At 40.3% G+C, this 22500-nt stretch overlaps 2 protein-coding genes across 2 annotated transcripts in view; one reads left to right on the forward strand and one right to left on the reverse strand.

Annotated features, from left to right (window-relative positions):
* LOC122788704 (lysosomal acid lipase/cholesteryl ester hydrolase-like) overlaps positions 1–22500 on the reverse strand; it is a 243910-nt gene that overhangs the window by 81643 nt on the left and 139767 nt on the right. The window contains exons 4-5 of the mRNA XM_044055598.1: positions 18193–18302; positions 767–903 (exon numbers count right to left, since the gene is read on the reverse strand). Of these exons, the coding sequence (XP_043911533.1) occupies positions 767–903; positions 18193–18302 (247 nt within the window). The remainder of the gene's footprint in view (positions 1–766; positions 904–18192; positions 18303–22500) is intronic.
* Positions 1–22500, forward strand: part of RNLS (renalase, FAD dependent amine oxidase) — a 1470556-nt gene that overhangs the window by 52874 nt on the left and 1395182 nt on the right. The gene's annotated exons all lie outside the window — the stretch shown is intronic.

A 22500-nucleotide genomic window follows, 5' to 3' on the forward strand; every position in this document is an offset into this window, starting at 1 on the left:
AGCTAGACTAGCATATATGGACCATGTCTAGCAACAATTTGATATATAATTGGGTAATTTAAACACCAATATAAAAAGCAATTATTTTAAAATCAAAATACACACACACACACACACACACACACACACACACACACACACACACACACCACTTGAATTTCACTCATACTCCTGATCTTAGGCATGAATCCTGTATATCAGAGGCATGAAACAAAATTACTCACTACCACACCACTGGAAAAACACATGCAAATTAAAATAAAAATCCTCAAACCACAGAACTTTTGAAAACAAAAGCTGTGCAAGAGATGTGAATAGTGTTTTGTAACTCATCACATAAAAGGTGTGCACAGAAGTAATAGAATAATTGAATGTATTGCTTTGGAGTAGGTTTTCCAAATATGCAATCTAAGTAGAAAAAGCATTAGTAACATCAGAAAAAAAAGCTGTGCTCGTGATTGACCTGACACTTTCCATGGAGGAATGTTACTACAAACTATGTATTTAATCTATGACTGGATTGCAGAAATTCTTCAAAAGACATGAATCATTCAGTGACATCAAAGATGCAGCAAGCAAAAAACTAGGCTCCTCAAATGTAATCCTATACATAACTATTGTCAACAGTTGTTAAAAGTCAGACATTTCATTCATTTGTCATGCATTTCTATACACAGTGCAATGAAAAATGACTTACTTTGATAAATATCAGACATTTCATTTATTTGCAAAATATTTATACAGACTGCAATAAAGAATTCCTTACTTTGAGAGAAAAATCAGGCAGTTTCCCCAGCAGTGCCAAAGGACTAGTAGCAAATCCAACTGTAGCAACAGGTGCAAGGCCAAAAAACAGTTTTATTCTCTTTGCCAGTTCTGGCATCGTGGAAAATGCTACAAAAGCTGAAATGCACAAGCAGTAATTAGACTGCTGCAAAACAGAGACATTTCAACTTAAAACGGTTATGCAGTAGACTCAAACCAGATGTAGTCATGGACATTTCTAATGCAGCAAGCAGATAAACAGTATTATTGTAACATAACTGCAGATGACTTAAGCATTAAGGTGGGCTTGTGTAGATCATAGACTGTGTAATAGTATGTTGTTAGACAACTGCCAAAAGGCTTCAAAGAGCAAAAAAAGTATAAACCACTTTAAAATCTAAGTACAGCAGGAGGCAAAGTTGAATGGACAGGACAGATAATGACAGCACACAGCACATCTGAGGCTAACAGAATTCCATATATACCATATATTCATTAGTGGATCTGCAGAGTGCATCCTACATGAATTCTACCAAAGTACATGTGCTATCTTTTATTTTTTAACTGGGTAAGTGGACTGACCCTGTGACTCTTTTGTCATCACTCAATCCAACAGTTGACATAGTAAAATATAGTACATAAAAAGTGTGGTAGGAACACAGAAATACAATACATTATACAGAAATGAGCACAATATACAGAAAATGTGCAGTAAATACATAACTATAAGGTGAATGTCAAAATAATAAATTCAACAGTCTGGTGGACATAAAAATCCATCCATAATGTTGAAATGACTAAAACAGAGATTACCTCTCAATGTCTCAGCACAAGAATTCTAGGCAAAGACAATTATAATGGAGGACACAGGCGCAAAATCAGGGCCAAATTTTAAATATTTCTCTTTTAAACATGGCAAGTTACAAGATAACAGGTTTGGCATTAGCATGCATTTTCTGAAGGTTATGTAGTGGAGTCACTAAACAATGACAGACAACAGTTTAATACTTAATGATTTGCCAGAAATTTGCACATTTTATGAAGAGCAAACCAAAATTATGAGACAAAAATCTGGATAACCTGCAACATTCTATACAGCTGAGAGGTATATTGAACACTTGACATTCTCCCATCTAACAGTGAAAAATTAAACCATCTGTTTGTGTTTCATGACTGATCACTGTCAGCTTAGTGGCACTTCACTGCCAAAAGACAACCAGCTTTAGTGGTGAACAATAATTTCAATTTGTCACATAAATGCTATTATCTATAACAGTAGGGTATTTTATGACCTAACCAACCCTTCAGTGGAGAATACAGCCTCTACTTTATCAATAGCATGTATGTTGAGGATAGTGACAGATACAGACAAATACACATATGCATACACATACACACACAATCCCAGCTATAGTTTGATGTATTTTTATGGCAGGCCTGAGTGACTCATCTTTTCCCTGGCATTCTCATAACTTCCATGTTATTTCACCTCCATTGGGTGGCAGTACCACAACAAGAAAAATTACCTTTCTCCCTTCAGTACGGGCAAGACAGCTACATGCTCACTCACATACACACAAAGCCAGACTCTCCTGCACCATGGCTGACACCCTTCATCTTGTACTCGCCAATACAGAGCCACCCATTAAAAAATTCAACAGGATGCATCCTCCCCCAACTCTTCAACACCAGAAAAAGGACTAATATAAACTTAGAAAGTTGCCTGAATAACAGGTTGTGTGTTACCTTGCATTTCTCGAAAAATATAAAGTCTGAAATGCAAATTTATATCATTATTTAGTGATTTCAATTCTCAGCAATTTGCCAGAAAAACTCAAATTTCAGGCTGAACAGACCAAAATATTGAGGTAAAAATCTGGCCATTCTGTGAAATCTGAACACTTGAAAAGTATGAAGAGAACTTTTTCTGCTTGCATCACAAAGTGTATGTGGCACACAACTACATTAGAACACATCCTCTTCTTCATTCTCCATCTATAGGACATAAAAAAACCTCTTAAGTATGCTTAAGCAGGACAGAACAGGCAGCCTGTGCTCTGTTCAACTTTCTCTTCCCCCTCAGTGACAGAGGAGATAAAAAGGACAGATGTAGCCCAGTTTCTTCTTTCCTCTCTTCTCAGTCTCTAGAACCACAGGGGTTCAGTAGAAACAATAAAACAGAACACAAACGGAAACGGCAGGCCATCTTTTCTATCTCCACAATTCTTCAGACCACAGGACTCAGAAAATATGGCTGAAGTAAAGTAAAACAGCAGCAGCATACCCTAGAGAGATTTAAAAAAAATATTCCAGCTGGTTGCAAACATTTTATGGTATAAATGACATTCTTAGATGCATTATCAAATCAGCACACCAGTCTCATAAGCTCTAGTACCACACAGTTTCAGTCAGCTGAGAAGCGTCCAGCATTTCTGTGTATCACCAACTAATAAATGTTCCTCAGACTTCTCTTACCAAGACACACCAGTGCTTCCACAGCTGTCGCTGTAGAAGCCTGATCTTAAAATCCCAATTTACATTGTGCATTTGGATCATGCTATTGCACTTTACATGGTATTTTTCTTACAGATCCCAGTTTCTGTAACCCTCTAAGAGGAAGACATCCCACCCTCCTCTTACCATTTCTTCTCTAACCCAAAGATCAATAGGAAGCTCCATATCTAAACAAAGCAGACTAATGTAAACATCTAACTAGTCATGTGTTTATGTGTGGGAGGGGAAATTCAAACTGTATAGTTTGGCATCTTCTAATCCTTCATGATCTTGAGGGAGGACTTATCCATACATCATAGAAGATATGAAGCTGCAAACACCCCTTCTAAGAACTTCTGGGAGGGGACAGCAACACTTAATTCAACGTAGCAGCTTACCGCCCTCCATAGTGTGTGGATATCACCACTCCTAATCCTTCAGCAAAAATAGTTTAGCTCTGATTTTTTTCACCCCAATCTTTAAGATGCACATTTTCTCCAAAAAAAAAAAAAAAAAAAAAAAACAACCTGTCCTCATTTGAATCCATAGCATGCTTGATTCCGGAAGGGAATACCCACAAAAATGGAGGGAGGGTCTGCAATGTACAGCCAAGAGACCAAGGCCTGAGAAACAAAGATATGTAACCATACTGTGACTTTCTGGTCAGTGGCTTGAGCATCTTCAAAGAGGGAAGCAGGGTCTAACCATGATGAAAGACCTTTATGACTCCACAACCCCTGCTTTTTTGGGCAAGACCACCCTGAAGTTGTGTAAAAACTTACCATAACAGTAGATGTCCTTCTGAACACTGCTGCAGTCAAAACAAATAGAAAAAAGATCAGCAGTGGTATTGGTAAATTCATCTTGTATCCAGGACCCGTGCACATCTAAAATTCAAGCCACAGGAAGAACAAGTACATTAACGCAATCAGAGATGCAAGAACAGCTGACCCCAGCATGAGTAGTAGTAGACTGTCTTTGGTTTTTTGTTTGTTACATAAACAGGCCAATTTACTAAAATCCAGCATTCAGAAACAGTTAAAATCAGCCCAAAACTTAAACTTACGTCACTACTAAATTTTAAAATAAATAATAAAAATTAAAATAAAACATTTGACCAGATTTATTCATTGAAAGAACTTGTCTTTATTCATGTAGGACGAGCAGTTTCATCCACTAATTGGACTTCAGATGAAGATAATAAGCCTGAAAAAGGTAAGACCTACGATGCTACTTCTGGTGGAATAATCAATCTCAAAAAGGTTTTGCCTATAAAACCTTGGCATAGACATTGTGTTTGGAACCAAAACACTGGGACAGAACTACATCATCAGCTCTGAATCAACACAAGCATGTTCTCACCAAATGGAATGAGAATTGCTCACAAACTGCAGTCTGAGACAAGAACAAGACAAGGCTCCAAATAAACAATTATGTTCAAAGGGGGGGGGGGGCTCATGATTCCTTGCTTGATGAGGTTCTATACTAAAGCCTGAGTGTCAAACCAGAACAGAGGAGTGAAAATGCTATAATTCACATCTAGATCTGCCAGAAGCCCAGCTCTCAGCTCCAAAAAGAAAGCATAGGTGAGCTATATCCCCCCCCAAACATATATATGCACATCCACTGACAGCAGTCAAGAAAGGAGAAGGGTTAGCTCACAAGTGTGAAAATGCTTAACAATACAGGGAAAGACACTGGGAAAAGTCTAAATTAGTTGGTGGACCTGTCACAAACTCATCAAGAACCTCTGCAAAACTCAGCCGTAGTGCCACACAACCATGAGGATCAAGCCAAAAGTAAGCAGTCAGCTCTTGGTTAAAGCACTGAATTGTCGCTGTAACTAGTCTGCCAAACCTACCTCTGGAACTATAAAAGGGCAGGAGCAACTATTAAGAGGAAGATAAGCTCCACTGGTAAAAGTGTAATCATTGAGAAAAAAAACAGTAAAAGTACCAAGAAAAACACTACAGTTCTACAGAACTACAACAGAGAAGAAGAGAGGTTCCTCATAAGAAGCTGACAGCAGAATCCCCATTCAGGACTGACAGCTGCTGGTCAACTCATAAAGGGGACACTGGAGTTCTGCTCCATCCAAGTTTTGGAGATCAAGGCTAACTTTGGAAAGGTTCTGAACAGCAGAAGTGAATTCCAATGACAACAAATCAGAGAGAACCACTGTGAAGACATGGATTAAAGATGCAAAATCATCTCAAAAATTATCACCCTCCAGTTACTCAAATGAATGGGACTGCAAAAGACCCTCCCTCAAGAGCTCCTCTATAGCTGAGGGCCAGATGTGATGATCCACCTGGCTTAGGCAACTGAATGAGCTCTCTGGGGAGGATGCGCATGCCCATCATAAGGGGGAATTAGGGAGCAAAGCTGGTGAGAGAATGTGCAGTGCCCTCAGCAGAGGGCTTAGGATACAAAAGATATTGCCTAGAGGCGGGAATTAGGTTCACCAAGCCACCAATGGTTGGTAGCCTTACACTGGGTTTGCAGGAGGGTGTGACTGTGAGGGAAACATATTATAAGCCCCACTATGACATGGTTCACTCATTCCGGTCACAAAATACACAAACATGCCTTTAACTCCCTCCAAAATGTTCTTGCCTCTGTAGTTCTGCAGGACTTCCTTGACACACAGGAATGAATGGGCTCGCATCAAACTGGGAGGCTTGATGGTTGGCAGGCATGGGGATAAGAAAGAAAGAAAGATTTAAATACACATTCCATTGTGGTCAGAATGATGGCAACCCCAACCTCCTCCTTCTCTTGCAAACCTGACAGTCGCTATTGTCCCTATAGGGGTAGTGTACCAACCTTCCCCAAAGGTTACACCAAGTTAGCCAATTTACGAAGAGCTGAACAGACAAAAGACAACAGCACAAGACTGAGCAGATGAGGGAGATAGTAAAGGAAACATCACCTAGCAGCTGGTGAATCAACATGGAATCTACTACTTCTTAGGGGAAAGGGACTAAAATGAAGGGACCCCCCCCCCACTGAGAATGCCGGATTTCTTTTAAACAAATCTCTGCACATACCTTGAGGGAGCTGTACAAACAGCATCCATGATAACAGCATCTTAAGGCAGCGGAGACATTTTTTTGACAGATGACCTCAGCCATGCCATTCTGTTCATATACACACCTGAGCCTAGAGTTCTAGCCATAGCATCCACAGAAGCTAAATTACAGAGAAAATACCTCTGAAAAAAGTTGTCAAAGGAATTAAGACCCTATCACCCATAATGTCAGATAACGGGTAGACAAGTGGTGATGGATTAGAGTTCCTTTGTATTGTGCGAGAAGGTCAACTCTGTGGGGTAATGTGTGGTGATTGCCCTTTGCTAAATGCAAGAGCAGGGGGAACAATGTTGTCTTGGCCAAAAGGGGATCACCATCAAGACTCTTGGTTTTTCCTGCTGAATCTTCACCAGGACTTTTGGAATTAGAGGAAGGGGAGGAATGCATATAGAAACATCCCTTCCATGAAAAACTGATGGCATCCACTTTCCAGACCAGAGGATGAGGTTCTCTGGCACAAAACTGTGGAAGCTGTCTGTTCAAAGGGGAGATAAAAGGTCTACTTGTGGAGTGCCCTTTTGTGGACAATGTCCAGGAACACCTCCCTGTGAAGCATCCATTCATGGGATTGTGTTTCGGACCTGCTCAATGCGTCTGCCACTACATTTTGACTGGAGGGGATATATATACAGTCTGGAGGGGAGTTTTGAAGTTTGACAGCCAATTATGAGACTTGCAGAGCTAGCCTGCAAATGAGGTAAGACTTTGTCCCTGCTGGTTTGTTTACATACCAAAGAACAGTCACGTTTTCTGTGTAAACTGTTAGAGGGCCTGGAATGAAGAGGGTGTGAAAGGTCTGAAGATCCAGCAGGACTGCCCTCATTTCTTTTATATTGATGTGTTCCCTTCTTTGAGAAGAGGACCAGGTCTCCTGTGCTTTTATGGAGCTGAAAGATGCTCCCCATCCTGTGTCAAGGTGCCTGTGAACATCTCCTGAACCGGTGGTAAAGGACGGAGTGGGAGATCTGGGTTGGCAGTTAGCTGTTCAATCCACCCGGTAATTTCCCTCTTCGGGCAAGGGAGAAGTTGAAATAGGAACTCTAGTGAGTGTGCAAGTTGCATCCACACTGATTTCAGGAACTACTGTAGTTTCTTCATGCATAGTTTTCCCAGGGGAAGCATTGGGACTGTGGATGCCATGAAGCCCAGGGTTCTGAAAAAGGTCCCGGCCATGATGAGAATGAGTGAGATGAGGCTTTGGAAAAAGGAAATGAGCTTCTGAGCTTTCCGAGTCACTTTTATGGCAGACATTCGACAGCAACCTGTATGTGGCATATCAAGCTCCCCTAGCTGTAAAGTCTTTTGTATAATGGCCAACATCGGGTTGTCACAGCAGGCAACTCCCTCATGTTAAGAATACTGCAATAGAGGAATAGAAGAACATCATGATGATTAAGGAGGAGGCTGGGCATCCTCTGTATCTAAGAGACAAGCTGTAAAGGCAGTGAAGCAAAGTCACTTCTGCCAGGGAACCAGGTGGCAACAACAGCAGGGATACTGTGCAACATAACAGACTGCTTTGATGCAATGACAGACGTTGTAACTGATTTACAGGGGGAAAATACCAGGAAAGGACCTTCGTTGGTATTTAACTACACAGGTGACTTTAAATTGCTAGACTATAGTGACTCTGAATGTACTGTTAAACATGTAGATTTGTGAAGCAGGGGTGACTTGTTTGTCCCTTCTGCTTCACTCAAAATAGACATCCTGTTAATCAATCTGAAGTTGTTCATTAGAAAAATAAACCAGGGGTTTGTGTTGGGAAACACAAAGGAATTGACAAGTAATGTTTTGAAATGCAGCAGTTTATTTAACCCTCCACTGCCTTTGACTTTAATTTATTTGAAAAAATGGTGGAACTGGATTTTAGGCTTTTGTGTAAATCTAACATTAATAAACACAAGTAATTTGAATTCCCAGGAATATACATTGTTCTTAGCTAACTGGAGAAGCAAACACCTAGGGTCATGAAAACTGACAAGGGGTGGTGGTCATGAACAAGGATGATTATCTGTACAAAATGATGAGCCATGTTACTAATTGTGATTTGTATGAGAAGACCTCACGGAGGTACATCAATTTGGCACACCGTAGAATCGATTTTTTTCGGCAGGATATGGTGAATGACGGTGAGATTACACCTGAAATACACAAGCTTCTACAAGTACTACATCCAGTAGTACCGTGTATTCGGGATCCCCAAGATCTGTAACAGAACCACTGAAAAGATCTGTAACAGAACCACTGATCCACCAAGTGAGACCAATTGTTAATGCTAGGAGGTCCAAAACCAACCCCCTTGGTGTTTAAGTTGATTCTTTCTTAAAAAAAAGTGTTTCAAACACATTTGCAAAGATTCTGGGACTTTCTGGGCAAAATGAAAAATGTTGAGTTTTCTAGGAACTATGTTTTTCTAACGCTGGATGTGACTGAATTATATAACACTACCACATGAACAAGGCTTGGAATGGTTACACGACTTCTTATGTGAGAGCACTGAGTTTAACAATGATACTGTAAATGTTCTGGTGCTATGTATGGAAATGGTCCTAAAATACAATTTTGTTGGTTTTTTTTTTTTTTTTTTTGGAAGGGCAATATTATAGGCAGAGAAAAAGGGTAGCAAATGGGGGCCTCTTGTGCCCCCATATTTGCTAACATAGTTCTTCTGCAATGGGAAAGGTATAAGCTTTTCACATAATTAGAGGTTAAACCTTGGAAATTATACCTCCGTTTTTTTGGGCGATATTTTTATCTGGGACAGACATCAAGGAGATTCAGGGCTTTATGGAATTTATTAATTCCTGTACATCTTTTTTGAAGTTTAATCATACCATTCATTTGGAAAGCATTAATTATTTCGAATTCACCAAAAACAATTAAAATGAAAAACGGGCTAGTACGATCTACAGAAAACCCATACATAGCAACAATTTATTACATTTTGATAGTAACCACCCTTTCCATCAAAAATGGGAATAATAAAAGGTCAATATATTAGAGTGGCCAGAATGGTTTCTTCTCATAACACTGCAGTAGAATGTGAAAAACTGCGGCATATGTTACTTCAGAGGGTATACTCTGAGGATGCAGTAGCTAATATTCGTGATAATATCATGGAGAGAAGAATGAAGGGTGATATAGTGCCCTTGATGCATTCTACTTCCACCATGGCCACAGGCATTTTCTAGGAGACATACTGATGGACTTAATATGCAAAAAGTTTTTGTTGCGGGGTTTTGTAATAAAGCGTCCCAGATTAGAGGAATATTGAGCAAAAACTGGCAGATTATTTTTACCTGTTTAAAGAATTTGGGGAAAAATTAGGATATAGCCCATCTGTGGTTTTTAGAAAAGGCAGGACCATCAAAAATTACCCAGAACATGCATCTTTACGTTGTGAATATGGACGCAGTGATAAAAGGGTTGGCACCTATAAATGTGGCTTTTGTTTTAAACCAGATGACAATTAGATCTAGGAATTTTTGTAACTGTAATAGCACTGGGGTGGTTTATGTTGTCTGTCAATTCTGTAGGAGATTTATGTTGGTAAAACAAAGCGAAAAATGAAGGAACATATATATGAACATAAAGTCAACATTAGAAAGCAGGACAGCAGAAATGCCCTGGCTAAACATATTCCTGAGTACTCAGTCATAGTTTTCATTTTTTTATTCTGGAACAAATGTTAAAGACCTTGGGGGAGGGTGCGTGGGAGGATAGGTTGGAAAAAAGGAAACTGCGTTGGCAGTTCAGATTAAATGCAACCAACCCTCCAGGTCTTAACAAAGGGGTGTCAATAGCTAGTGTCTTAAAACTTAAATCCTATATTGGTTAGCTAACATTAATTCATGTGTGTTTATCAGGCATTGTAAGACAAATTAATTTTTAGCAGAAGCTAATAATTATGCATAGGTTTGTGAAAGTTCATTTTGTGTCATTAATGTTTGGTGTGTAAATTTTAAAAAGTTTTTTAAAAATGTTTTAGGCAGGAAATACTTGTCATTTTTTAAAGTGTTTTTTTCTTTAAGCACTCACCTATGATGCATGAATCATGTGACTATATGGAGGGGTATTTAAAGATGGTGTTTGTGCTGATGCATTCAATTCTGATTAAGTATTTTTATACAAAAACGCTTAATCCTGTTGTGTTTTATTAAAGTAGTGAAACTTCGGTTGGCCTGCATTTTTCATTCCTGGACCTTATTGCTGGTTGTGGATTTTGATGATTCCTGTTTGTTCACTTTCTTAGTTGCAGGACCTACTAGGTAGACAGAAAAGGATAAGGAGAATGCCAGAGTCCAATGGATGGGGCAACAGGAATAAAGGAAAGGTCATTACAGATTTCTGTCTGGCAAATGGCTTGATGGTGGCCAACACATGGTTCATCAAAACAGATGATCACAAGACCACATACAACAGTGGCCAATATGCAACTCGGGTAGAATTCCTACTAGGAAGGAAAAGCATTCGGTACAATCAACTACAATATCAACCCTAGTGAAACAGTCAGCCCACAGTATAAAGCACTGGTGGCTCAATCAGCTGCCAACATTGGTCAGAGAAGGCTCTAAGATCAGCAGAGACTAGGCTGATGACATGGAAGTTGACTGGAGAGAAAGCACAACAGTTCAGAGAAATACTCAGGGCACTAGCACCTCAAGATGAAATAGGTGGAAGTTGAAGAAAAATGGTAAAGCCTCAAAACAGCACAAGTGTGGACCATAGAGCAGACATGCAGGTCAGCCAAGTAGTAACTCAAACATGTAAAACTCATGGGTTACAACCTGTGGTCAGCTATACCTCTTATGGTATCCTCTGTCACAAATAGATTTAACTATAATTATTATAGTTTGAATTATCTCCCAGCTGCTCAACTACAGGAAATTTCAAATAGTCAGCACATTAAAAAAAAAAAATACAGGTGTTATAGTAAGTTTCATGGTACAGAGAAAGGAGGCCTGACTGCACCTGGGTCAGCTGGAAGAAGAGATCAAATGGTATTTTTCTTGCTCTCCTATCCTGGGCGAGTCCCTTCTTTTGCAAAGACTTCTGCTGCCTTGGCAAACACCTTGGTAAACACTCTGGTTGCTGAAGAAGCCAAAACAGCAAAACTTTGTAATGGAAGAGACTTGCATCCAAAATAAAGACAATACCATAACCACAGATGCACATCACATTTAATGATGCATCCATTGTGCAGTGGAAGCATAGACATGACCACCTCATAACATTCTCAGACCAGATTAAAGAGATGTGTTAGTTCAAGTCGCTGTCTTACCATAAGGGACTGACATGTACTATCCCCTTCAGAAAGGGGAAAAGGCAGGAATGAAATTGCTGTTTCAACTGGACAATGTAAGGGCCTGTTATAAGAGTCCTGTTGAGACTATATGCCCTCATAGCACAGCTCTTTCTTAGGGATATCCAAAAGTTCTAAGATAAGGCCAACACAGACCACCTCCATACTCATCTACTCCCTGCTGAGAACTCTTCAAGCAAAGACAAATTACACAACTGCCACCCCACAGACAGCTACAAACCATAGTCAGTTCTGTTGCAATTGGGCATGTAGATTCATCCTCTTGGAAGACTGGTTTGGCACTGTACATAGAAAGATCATATGGCACTTTAAATACGATTCCTCAGATAATTAAGAGACTTTTTAGACTTGCTTGGTCTGAAGAAAAAAAAAAAAAAAAAAAAAGAGGAATATGGTAAAAAATCAAATCAGCTATCTTTGCCACTTTTATTTTTTTTTCGGCAAGAAAAAAAAATCCATCATCACTGGCCACGAACTATACGTCCTAAAGTCTCCTTCATCAGATCACACATATGGAAAAAGAGAGGAAAAAAGAAAGGGGACATGAGGTCAGTCTACAGAACCACTGTCCATACTGCAGAAATGTATAAGTTGGCACACAAGGTCCAGGGACCAATTGAATGAACCAAAATGAGGCAGCTTGTGGTCTGGATTAAACTTGGTTCGATTAAATGACTGATGATCAGATACCTACAGAGGTAGATATCCAAGAAGGGTTGGGTGGGTGGGTGGGTAGTGGAATTTGTTGTTTGTTTGTTGTACTTTCACATGCTTGGTAGCTCTAACATCCCATCCATATAACAAAATAACATATTTCATTGTGAAATGAGAAATTTAGACCATATGGACATGGTAGACCCCACAGGATATAAATATTTCAATAATGCTAGAAAGCAGGTGAGCTACACTTGCACTTGTTAAGGTACTCCAAATCCACATGTTTAGTAGAAATGCAGATGTTCATCGTGCATACAGCTGCAGTCATAACAGATGGGTTCTCCTGCCGTCAGGCGGGTCCTCGTCCGGCCGATTCAAAAGTCTCAGTCCCGGTTGGTTGTCATCGCATCTTCCTGACATCAGCAGCACAGCATAAAGAAACAGCACATCGCCATTTCAGTTCTTCTTCTTCGGTGCCCGGCCCGGCTTAGAAGCAGTTCGCAAAGCCCTGCCCTGGCTCCCGGAAATTTTGCTCCCAAGTCAAAGAGTTCTTCTTGGCGAAAAAGAAACCGTTTTTTCTTTTCTCAGACCCTGTCAGAATAAAGTTAATTGTGTAATGTGGGAAGCAAATAATCGCATACATATTCAATTGATTTTCATCCCTCTGTATTCTTTGTACACACTGTCTTGTCGGCGTCATGGTGAATAAACGCACCATCTTATGGGCGGAGTTCACACCAAGCGTTATTTTGGCAAAAAAATTAACTAAATTTTGCCGCAAGATTATTCACCCAGTTTTGTCTAAAAGAACAATATGACAGTTTTGTCTAAAAGGTCCGCTGATAAACCGACACCCACGAGGTCCACCGCCTCTGACGTCAAGGTTCAGCGACACCACTCCGGCAGCCCCTGACTACAGACGATGCCTCGCACTCCTGACCAGCCTGACCTTCAGCTGGCGGTCACCCCGACTACTGCGAGGTCTCCTCTTCCTGGTGACACACCAATGACAGGCCCTTGTCCTGGTGTGTAATCTGTGAATCCTCAATTTGTCCATCTCCCTCCTCACTAAGGTTAAAGCAGGCATTCATTCTCTTCTTTTCATCACACAGGCTTTCAGGGCTAAAGGGCTAAGACCTTCTGCTTCTAATGGCTGAGGAGGACATAGCCCTTATCAGGCCCTCAAACCCCCGACAGAATAAAAAAATAGTGAGGAAGAATTATTCTCCTGATCAGGCCTCAACCCATCAGAGTGGAGGAATATCCTCCTCATTGGATCTCCCTTCCTTAGATTCACTCTCAGGAGATCAACAGGAATGTATCCTCTCCCTGAAATTTCTTCTGATGATTACCTTATCTTCTTACCCACTGGGAAGGCCTCAAGGAACCCTTCCAAGAAAGCCTTGATTACTTCGGCTTCACCACAGGCTAGGAATTCCAGAGTACTCAGATGGGAAACTCAGAGTACTAAAATTCCTCAGTTTTAACCAGGATTCCTCTTGCTACTAATAAGTTCTACCTGTATCTAGGAGTTCTGTATTTTCGAGGCCTCTGACATAAAGCTGCTCTCGTTGACCAAACTATCTCTCATGTGGGCCCCATGGGAATTAGTCAAGCCACTGCTACAAATCCCCAACCTTCTGCTGACCCATCAAATCCTTACAAAGGGCTGCTGCTATAAAGGCCTTAGGTGCTTGGGGACCATGACCTAATTAACATCCAGTTCCATAAAATAAAGTACCCTCAAGGACCTTATCCTGAAAGGCAAAATGTCACAACCTGATACCATGAAAAGCAGAACATGCTGCAGGTATATGCCTGCTCTTGCAGGAAAAAGTGGGTAAACATATCACAACCTGATGATGTCGACTGGACTCATGTAGAGTTTGGAGTTGTATGCATGTCAAGTAGCTGTTACACATCCAAGAAGGAACAAACCTTACCAGATCATGTCAAAGCTAAATTACTAGATGCCCCTCTACAAAAGGATGTATTATTTGGTGCTAATGCTGAGGAGGTATTAAAGAAAATGGAGGAAAAGGCTAAATCAATGCAAACAGTGAAAGATTTTCTACAGGTACAACCCCCACGTTTCAGTAGAAATTGGCCTTCCAAAAATTGGTCCTTTCCAGCCACGGACAGACCCCAAAGAGGTAGATACAGGCGCCCGAGGGGCAGACAGCAATCCCAAGGATCGTTTAGAGGCAGACAATGGCAAGCTCCTACACAAAGACGTGGTGAGGATAGTTCGCAGCCATTCAGAAAACAAGCCCAATGACTTTCCCCTTTGCATGCCAAGCAAAGCTCAAATGGCAGCACCCTTAGGTGGAAAACTGGCATTATTTTCAAAAATTTGGCATATTGTCACAAAAGACAAATGGATCCTGGACATTATAAACAGAGGCTACAGATTCCATTTTCACACCCTTCCAAAAATGAGAGGCATGCCAAACCTGCCACACAATCAAAGGGCAGAGGCACAAAGACAAATTTCAGATCTCATAGACATGAAAGCTATTCAAGAGGTACCTACTCACAAACAAGGTCAAGGTTTTTATTCCAGACTATTCCTGGTACCAAGGAAGGGAAAAGATTGGAGACCTATTTTGGACCTATCCATCCTAAACACATTTTTACTCGTACCAAAATTCAAGATGCTCACTTTACAGCAGCTTCTTCCCATGCTGGGCAAGGAGTCTTGGCTGGTAACATTGGACCTGAAGGAGGCATACCTGCATGTCCCAATCAGACAAAATTGCAGAAGATACCTCAGATTTCTTGCAGGTTCAACCCATTATCAATTCTCTGCATTGCCCTTTGGCTTATCTACTGAGCCCAGAGTATTCACGAAATGCCTGGCATCAGTAATTGCCTACTGCAGACTTCAAGGGATACAAATATACCCCTATTTGGACGACTGCCTGATCCAAGTGGACGGCAAGCACATACTTCTGAAACATCTGGCTTATGTAATAACGTTGTTGAATTCTCTGGAATACACAGTCAACAAAAAGAAATCAAGGCTAATACCCTCTCGGAAAATAATTTTTCTGGGTGCCAACTTGGACACAAACACCCAGATGGCCTACCTCACACCAGAGAAGCAGGGGCAACTAACTCAATACTTCAGAACACTAGCAAATTTCACCAGGCTGACTGCAAGGAAAATCCTGCAGGCTCTGGGATTCATGGCATCTTGCATCTTACTAATCCCATGTGCAAAGCTGCATATGAGGAAACTTCAATGGTACCTGAAAAACCTATGGTCTCAACACAGCCACAGTTTGGAAATAATAATACCACTAATTCCATGTCTTCAAAAGGAATTTCTGTGGTGGGCTCAAGCATGCCAAACAAACACAGGTCTCCCATTCAGCAAGCCTCAAGCAAATCAAGTCATTACAACAGATGCCTCAGACTACGCCTGGTGGGCGCACATGACAGAGCGGTGCATTCAGGGCAAATGGTCCCAAAAAGAAAAGCACCTTCACATCAATCAAAAGGAAATGCTAGCAATAATAAATGCTATTATAGCTTTCAAAGACCTTCTGCATCCAGGTCAACTATTGATAAGGACAGACAACACCACAGTAATGTGGTACATAAACAAACAGGGAGGAACCCATTCATACCCCCTATGCAGGCTAGCCATGTCACTTTGGAACATGGCTCTGGACTTACAAATCGAACTTCAAGCACAGTACTTGCCAGGCAAGGAAAACACGGTGGCAGACAACCTAAGCAGAAATATGACAGATCCACACGAATGGAAGTTGCATCCTCAAGTTTTTACAGAGATAATTCAAGCATGGGGAAGGACAGACATAGATCTCTTTGCCTCCCACAAAAATCACCAATTGACAAATTTCTGCTCAAGGATTTTTCATCCAAAGGCCTGGAGAGTGGACGCTCTCTCTTTCAGTTGGACAACAATGACAGTTTATGCCTTCCCACCTCGTCCTCTGCTGGCCAAAGTTCTATTAAAAACCAGAGCAGACAGACCAAAGATGATTCTCATTGCTCCAGACTGTCAGCTGAAAACACTCAATCTAGCTGCATGGAAGATTCCTTAACATCACAACAGACCCCACTCTCCAAGGAGGTGCAGGATGTCATTTTGGAGGCCAGAAGGCCGTCTACTAGAAAAGCTTACTCCGCAAAATGGAAACGGTTTTGTGCCTGGAATGAGAAAAAGGGCCAGAATCCTGGAAAACTGAATTTACTTCAAATATTACAGTATCTAGCTGAGCTGCTAAGCAGTGGACTTTCATTCTCCTCCATCAAAATCCATGCCTCAGCCATTTCTGCAAAATACAACACTGATCCACCTTTATTCTCTCACCCCCTCTTAAGACAGTTCCTCAGAGGGGCTAAGAATGTAAAACCACCAAGGAAACAACCAATACCTGCTTGGGATCTCAATTTCAATCTAGAAAAGCTGACCTTGCCTCCTTTTGAGCCAGCTGCCTCGATTTGCAATATTTGTCCTGGAAAACAGCTTTCCTTCTGGCTATTACCTCAGCTCGTAGGGTATCGGAACTACAAGCTCTCATGGCTGTGCAGCCTTTTATCATCTTCCATCAGGACAGAGTTTCCTTATGAACCAACCCGTCCTTTATGCCAAATGTGGTATCCAGGGTAGCTTTGAATCAGGCTATACACTTACCTACCTTTTATCCTAATCCTCAAAACAAAGGGGAGAGATTAATACATTCCTTGGACATCCACAGACAACTGCGTTATTATTTGGACAGAACAAAGCCTTTCAGAAAATCAGAACAGCTCTTTGTGTCCTATGCTATAGGAGCTCAAGGGAAGCCAATTTCCAAACAGACGATCTCAAAATGGATAGCCCACTGCATACACTTTTGTTATTCTTTTCATGGCAAAACTGTACCTACAGGCATTAGATCTCACTCCACAAGGGCCACGGCTACCTCTGCAGCTTTCCTCAGAGGAGTTCCTACCAAAGATATTTTGGAAGCAGCCACTTGGAGTTCTGTGCATACCTTCTCCAAGCACTACCACCTTCCATTATACTCCAAATCTAGAGCAGGCTTTGCCACTGCAGTCTTGCAGGGCATTCTGGCTCCTCCTAGTTCCACCTAGTGCCTACCACCCCTTTCTTAGCTTTGGGATTCTACCCATCTGTTATGACTGCAGCTGTATGTACAATGAACATAGTACAGTTTTGTACCTACCATAAATGTAGATGTTCAAGTGCTAATACAGCTGCAGTCCAGGTTTCCCTCCCTCCTTCCCCTCTTGGGACAGGCCTATTGGTTAACACCTCCTCATACAACCTGATTGGGGCATTCATTCATGGTGTATTTGCTTGCACTACTGTATTTTGATTATATGGCATTGCTTTATTACACAAATTTATGTATTGCCTTCCTTCTGGGGGCACCTGACATCTGGGGCAAAGAAAAACTGAAGAAAATGGTGTCGGCTGGTTCTTTTATACCCCTGTCGCACTGACGTCAGGGAAGAAGCGACGACAACCAACGCCGGACCTAGACTTTGGAATTCGGCTGACCAAGGACCCGCCTGATGGCAGGAGAACCCATCTGTTTTGACTGCAGCTGTATTAGCACTCGAACATCTACATTTATGGTAGGTACAAAACTGTACTTTTCTTACCCTCTAGACCCTAATTTCCACTATGAAGATATGGGGCATATTTGAACTCCCAAATGTACACAATATATTACTTGAAAAACTTAAATGTTTTCAGTTACCACATGTCACAATGTAAAGTTAAAATACACAAGTTCCTTTACTAAGTACATGCCAAGTGGAAATGATGTTTTACAGGTAAAGATAACTAATGTGAACAGAATTTGTATACTGACGTACCTATTGTAGTGCCCTGCGAATGGCCAACGTAGAAAAGTTGTTCTTGTCCGGTTTTCTGTACAATGAAGTTTATCACTGCTGGTAGGTCCTTCTTAGCCATTTCATCATAACTGTAGAAGGGAAAATCATAATGCCCATAAAAAAATAAGGAAACTGTAAAAGACTGAAATCATGTAACAGAAAAAAATCTATAGTCATCACATTATACATACCTGGAGACAAATCTAGACCAAAGAAACATAATACTTTTTCCACGTCTAGAGACACAATCTTTGTATGCAGATTTATTTTGCTGACTCAGCTGTCCAAATGGGCAAAGCCCATTTTCTGTGAAAGCCCAGCGAGACAATTTTGTCACAGTCTTTAAAACTGCATACTCTTTACCATTTAGTTTCATGACTAAAATGGGAACTTTCTCTACTAGTAAAATTACCTTACATGTATGTACGTTTGTTTCATAGTACAATTTAACTACATTACTTTACAACTTGAGTAACCAAATTGATTCTACTGGGCAGTCTCATTTTGATTGCGAAAAATACAAGATAATCTGAGAGTGAATACATTTCTGCAATTCTAATGAGCAGATATTGCAAGCAAAAAAATAACTTCACATCAGTGCAGCACAGCAAGCAATTAGATATAATTTCCGTACATGTACAGAGATATTGCAGGTAGGTAACTTTTTTTTCCATTTGACGAAGACACACTAATCAGGCTGTTTGATTCCAGACTGTTTATACAAAGCATATTTAGACATCAGTTAGACAAAATCATACAAAGACAAAATACAATCGCATTTAATCAGAAAGACTAGGAATAGTGGTTGAATAAGCGCATTGTGAATCATGAACATAAAAAGACATTATATGAAAAACAAATTTCTGATTTACAAGTATGTAAGACAAGTATGCCTATGTAACTGCTTTGATATATCACAGCAAATATTAGCAGAGTCTCTGGGTATCCCCAAATATGAGCAATACCTTCTTCTCATAGATTCAAGCAAGCTGTATCTCATCATTCTTCACTTACCCACACAACTGCTCCTCCACAACCCGTCACTTAATGAATCCAGATCAACAGAGTTGCAGTAAAGGCTGCATCTCACATTTTCACAGAAAGATACTAAACCTGCACAAAATCTGGCCTCCAAGTAGCCATGTTTTCTGTCTATTATCAAACAAGGGTACTTCATGGTAGGGAAAACTATTCCTCCATTCTTAGGCATTCCACAACCACGTCAAGACCAACTAAATCTGTTTCTTCAGGTGCTTCAGGAGTCGCTACATCAGCGAACAATACAGGAAGTTTCTGCGCCCCTCAGAGGAAGACTGTTTTATTTCAGAATGTTTCTTGTACCTAGAAAAGACGGTCCATGGAGACCCATTCTGGATCATTATCACCTAAACACTTTTCTGAAGGTTCCTACCTTCCTTGTGCTGTCCTTCCAAACCTTGTTTCCGCTTATTCTTCCTCAGGCTTACATGACCTCTCTGGACATCACGGATGCTTATCTTCACATTCCCATTCATTCTCTTTACAGGCAATTTTATGTTTCTCTATTGCTTCCTTACACTTTCAGTTCTCAGCTTTGCCCTTTGTGAATACCCTTGGGGCAGTGAATAGACCACAGTGCCTCACTCTTGTCATTGCTTACCACAGACTTCAGGGCATCCAGGTTTACCCTTGCCTACATGACCTTCTCTTGCTTGATCCTTGCCCAGAGACCTTGGAACAAATCTGCAGTTAACTATTTCTCTTCTGCCAAGGTTGGGGTTCACAACAAATTTCATTGCCTGTCTGCCTTTATCTCCTCATTTTGGCTTCTAGGTTAGAGGTTAAACTCTCTCAGACAAGCACAAAATAAACCTGTAACTGCTAAAGGTGCACTTTTACAAAGAACAAAATCCAAAGAGAAAAGCAGTGACACCACCAGAGACAACTGGCAAGCCTGTTAAAATCCACCAAAAAAGATGAACAGAAATCTTTTACTGAGAACTAGAGACATAAAACGTGGCAAGACAAAAATAAAATCCCTTTCAAACGATAAGCGCTTTCGGAAATATCTTCTTCAGATCGTAAAGGAAACAGGAACAACATGCTTTTAAAAGATAAACAACCAATCGGCTTCAGCTTGTTCTGTCAAAGAACCGATCAGAAAACCACCAATCAACAAGCTTGAACAGAAATCGTTTGAAAGGGATTTTATTTTTGTCTTGCCGTGTTTTATGTCTCAAGTTTTCAGTAAAAGATTTGTGTTAATCTTTTTTGTTGGATTTTAACAGGCTTGCCAGTCATCTGTGGTGATGTCACTGCTTTTCTCTTTAAATTCTTTCTCAGAGGTGTTCTTCACATTAAACCTCCTCGCATGCAGTCTTTGTCGGACTTAAAATAATGAGAAAATCTTGAATATCAAATGTTATAATGTTATCAGAAGCAATGAAAATGACTCATTTTGTTATGTCACTTGAGAAACAGTGTGCAAATATTATGTACGTTAAAACAAAGAGATCGAAACAAGACCAATCTAGAAAAAGATGCTGCTATAATCAGACAGCAAGACATCTATCCAGAACCAGGATGAACTAGTTTCTATCAAAAACGGTCAGAGTGAGACTACAGAGAGGTTCTCCAAAGAAGCATCAGTGGGAGAAAATGTGAGGCATTATGAACAACCCCAGAACATTTGTTGCCTATATTACGGATGAAAATGTTATGAGAAAAAGCAATGGAGGCATATGTCTAAAAATGACTGCCTGATAATTACTGTACTGAAAACAAAGACTATGTTCCAGTACTTATAAAGATATTTCATTAAAACAATGGAACATCCATAACCACAGCTGACTTTATTCCACAAATATAAAAAAAAAACAAGTTTTTCTGCACACCTGTGTGGTTTATCAAGTGTAAAAATAATTGAGCAAATTTTGACAAACCGTTAAAATTACATAATTAACATGCAATTATCTTCTTAAAGAACATTGCTTTACAACAGACTTAATGCTTTATGTTTCCTTAAAGCCTAGTAACATATTACTACTCTACATGGTAACCACTTAGTAACCTTAATAGGTGATTTTATAATATCGCCATCAGTCCAAGTATAATTGATCCCAAAAACCTCAGTAAAATGCTTAGCCACAGCATTAACATCTGATTTCCTAATAAAATACAGCTGCTGTAATACTCTTTCAAGCTTCCTGTTAGTTTCTCCTGAGTAAACTGATGAATGTTTTTATATCTAGCACAGTAAACCAAATGTTTAGTATCACAATCTGCTTCAAAATTCCCACCTGTTAAATGAAATCACAAGATTACATGGAGAGCTCAAAGGAGAACAGGAGATTTTAGTTTCAGCATACGTACAATGAAAGACAGCTTGTATAAACATGAAAGATGCCTTACTGCTACCAAAAAACAAAATTACAGGAGTGACATTGTAGATGTACAAAAAGGACAAATGTTGTCATGGCCAAGACGCCAGCCAACTAATGATAATCAAGGAATCACTAATGTATCAACAGAAGGAGCAGGTACTGCTAATCCTGCCGCTCAACCAATTGCAAGTAATGTGAATGGAGAAGCGCCCATTCCTGACCTTGTGGATCAGCAGAATTTTCTGGGGTTGCCAGAACTATTGAGTTGGCATCCTTCCCTGACAGGACAGTTACACCAGAGGTATAGGGGATGAAAGCACTCAATCTGTATCTTTGTATGTTGGAAGAATAAAAACAGCTTGGACTGAAATGTTTGGCTGACAAAGTGTTTCCTATTGCTTCTCAGTGTATGTTGTGGACTTTTTTTAGTTACATTTTACACTGTGGTTACTTTTGTTTTTTTAGTTATGGTTACAATCTAGTAAAAGCAAAAATTGTATAATTATATTACAGTCTGAATTTTCAAGTAATATATACATTCAGGTAAAAACTGCTGCCAATATAACTGCATATAATAGCAGGTGCAAGATGAAGGTCATGTAGGGAGAAAGTGATTTCTGGGCATTCAATGTGGGTGTACTCTAGCCGGGGGCAGTGCAAGAGCACTTCCAGTTGTTGTTTAGGTGGGTCCTAAAAAGATGTTTGAACACAGTGGAGTTGGTAGTGCTAAAGATGTTTTGAGGGAAGGCATTCCAGACTTTGGAAAAGTAGTTAGAAAGAAGGGCATCTCCAAAGCTGTTATAAGATTTAGAGACTGAAAAAAGGGATTTATCTGTGGATCTTAGTGCTCTGAGGTTAGAGTATGGCTGGATGAGGTTCTGAAGTGCGGGACAGTTTCCTGGATTAGTAATGATATTGTGGTCAG

The sequence above is a fragment of the Protopterus annectens genome, chromosome 14.part0 (assembly GCF_019279795.1).
Source record: "Protopterus annectens isolate FY-2018-M chromosome 14.part0, PAN1.0, whole genome shotgun sequence".
In the NCBI taxonomy this organism is placed as follows: Eukaryota; Metazoa; Chordata; order Ceratodontiformes; family Protopteridae; genus Protopterus; species Protopterus annectens.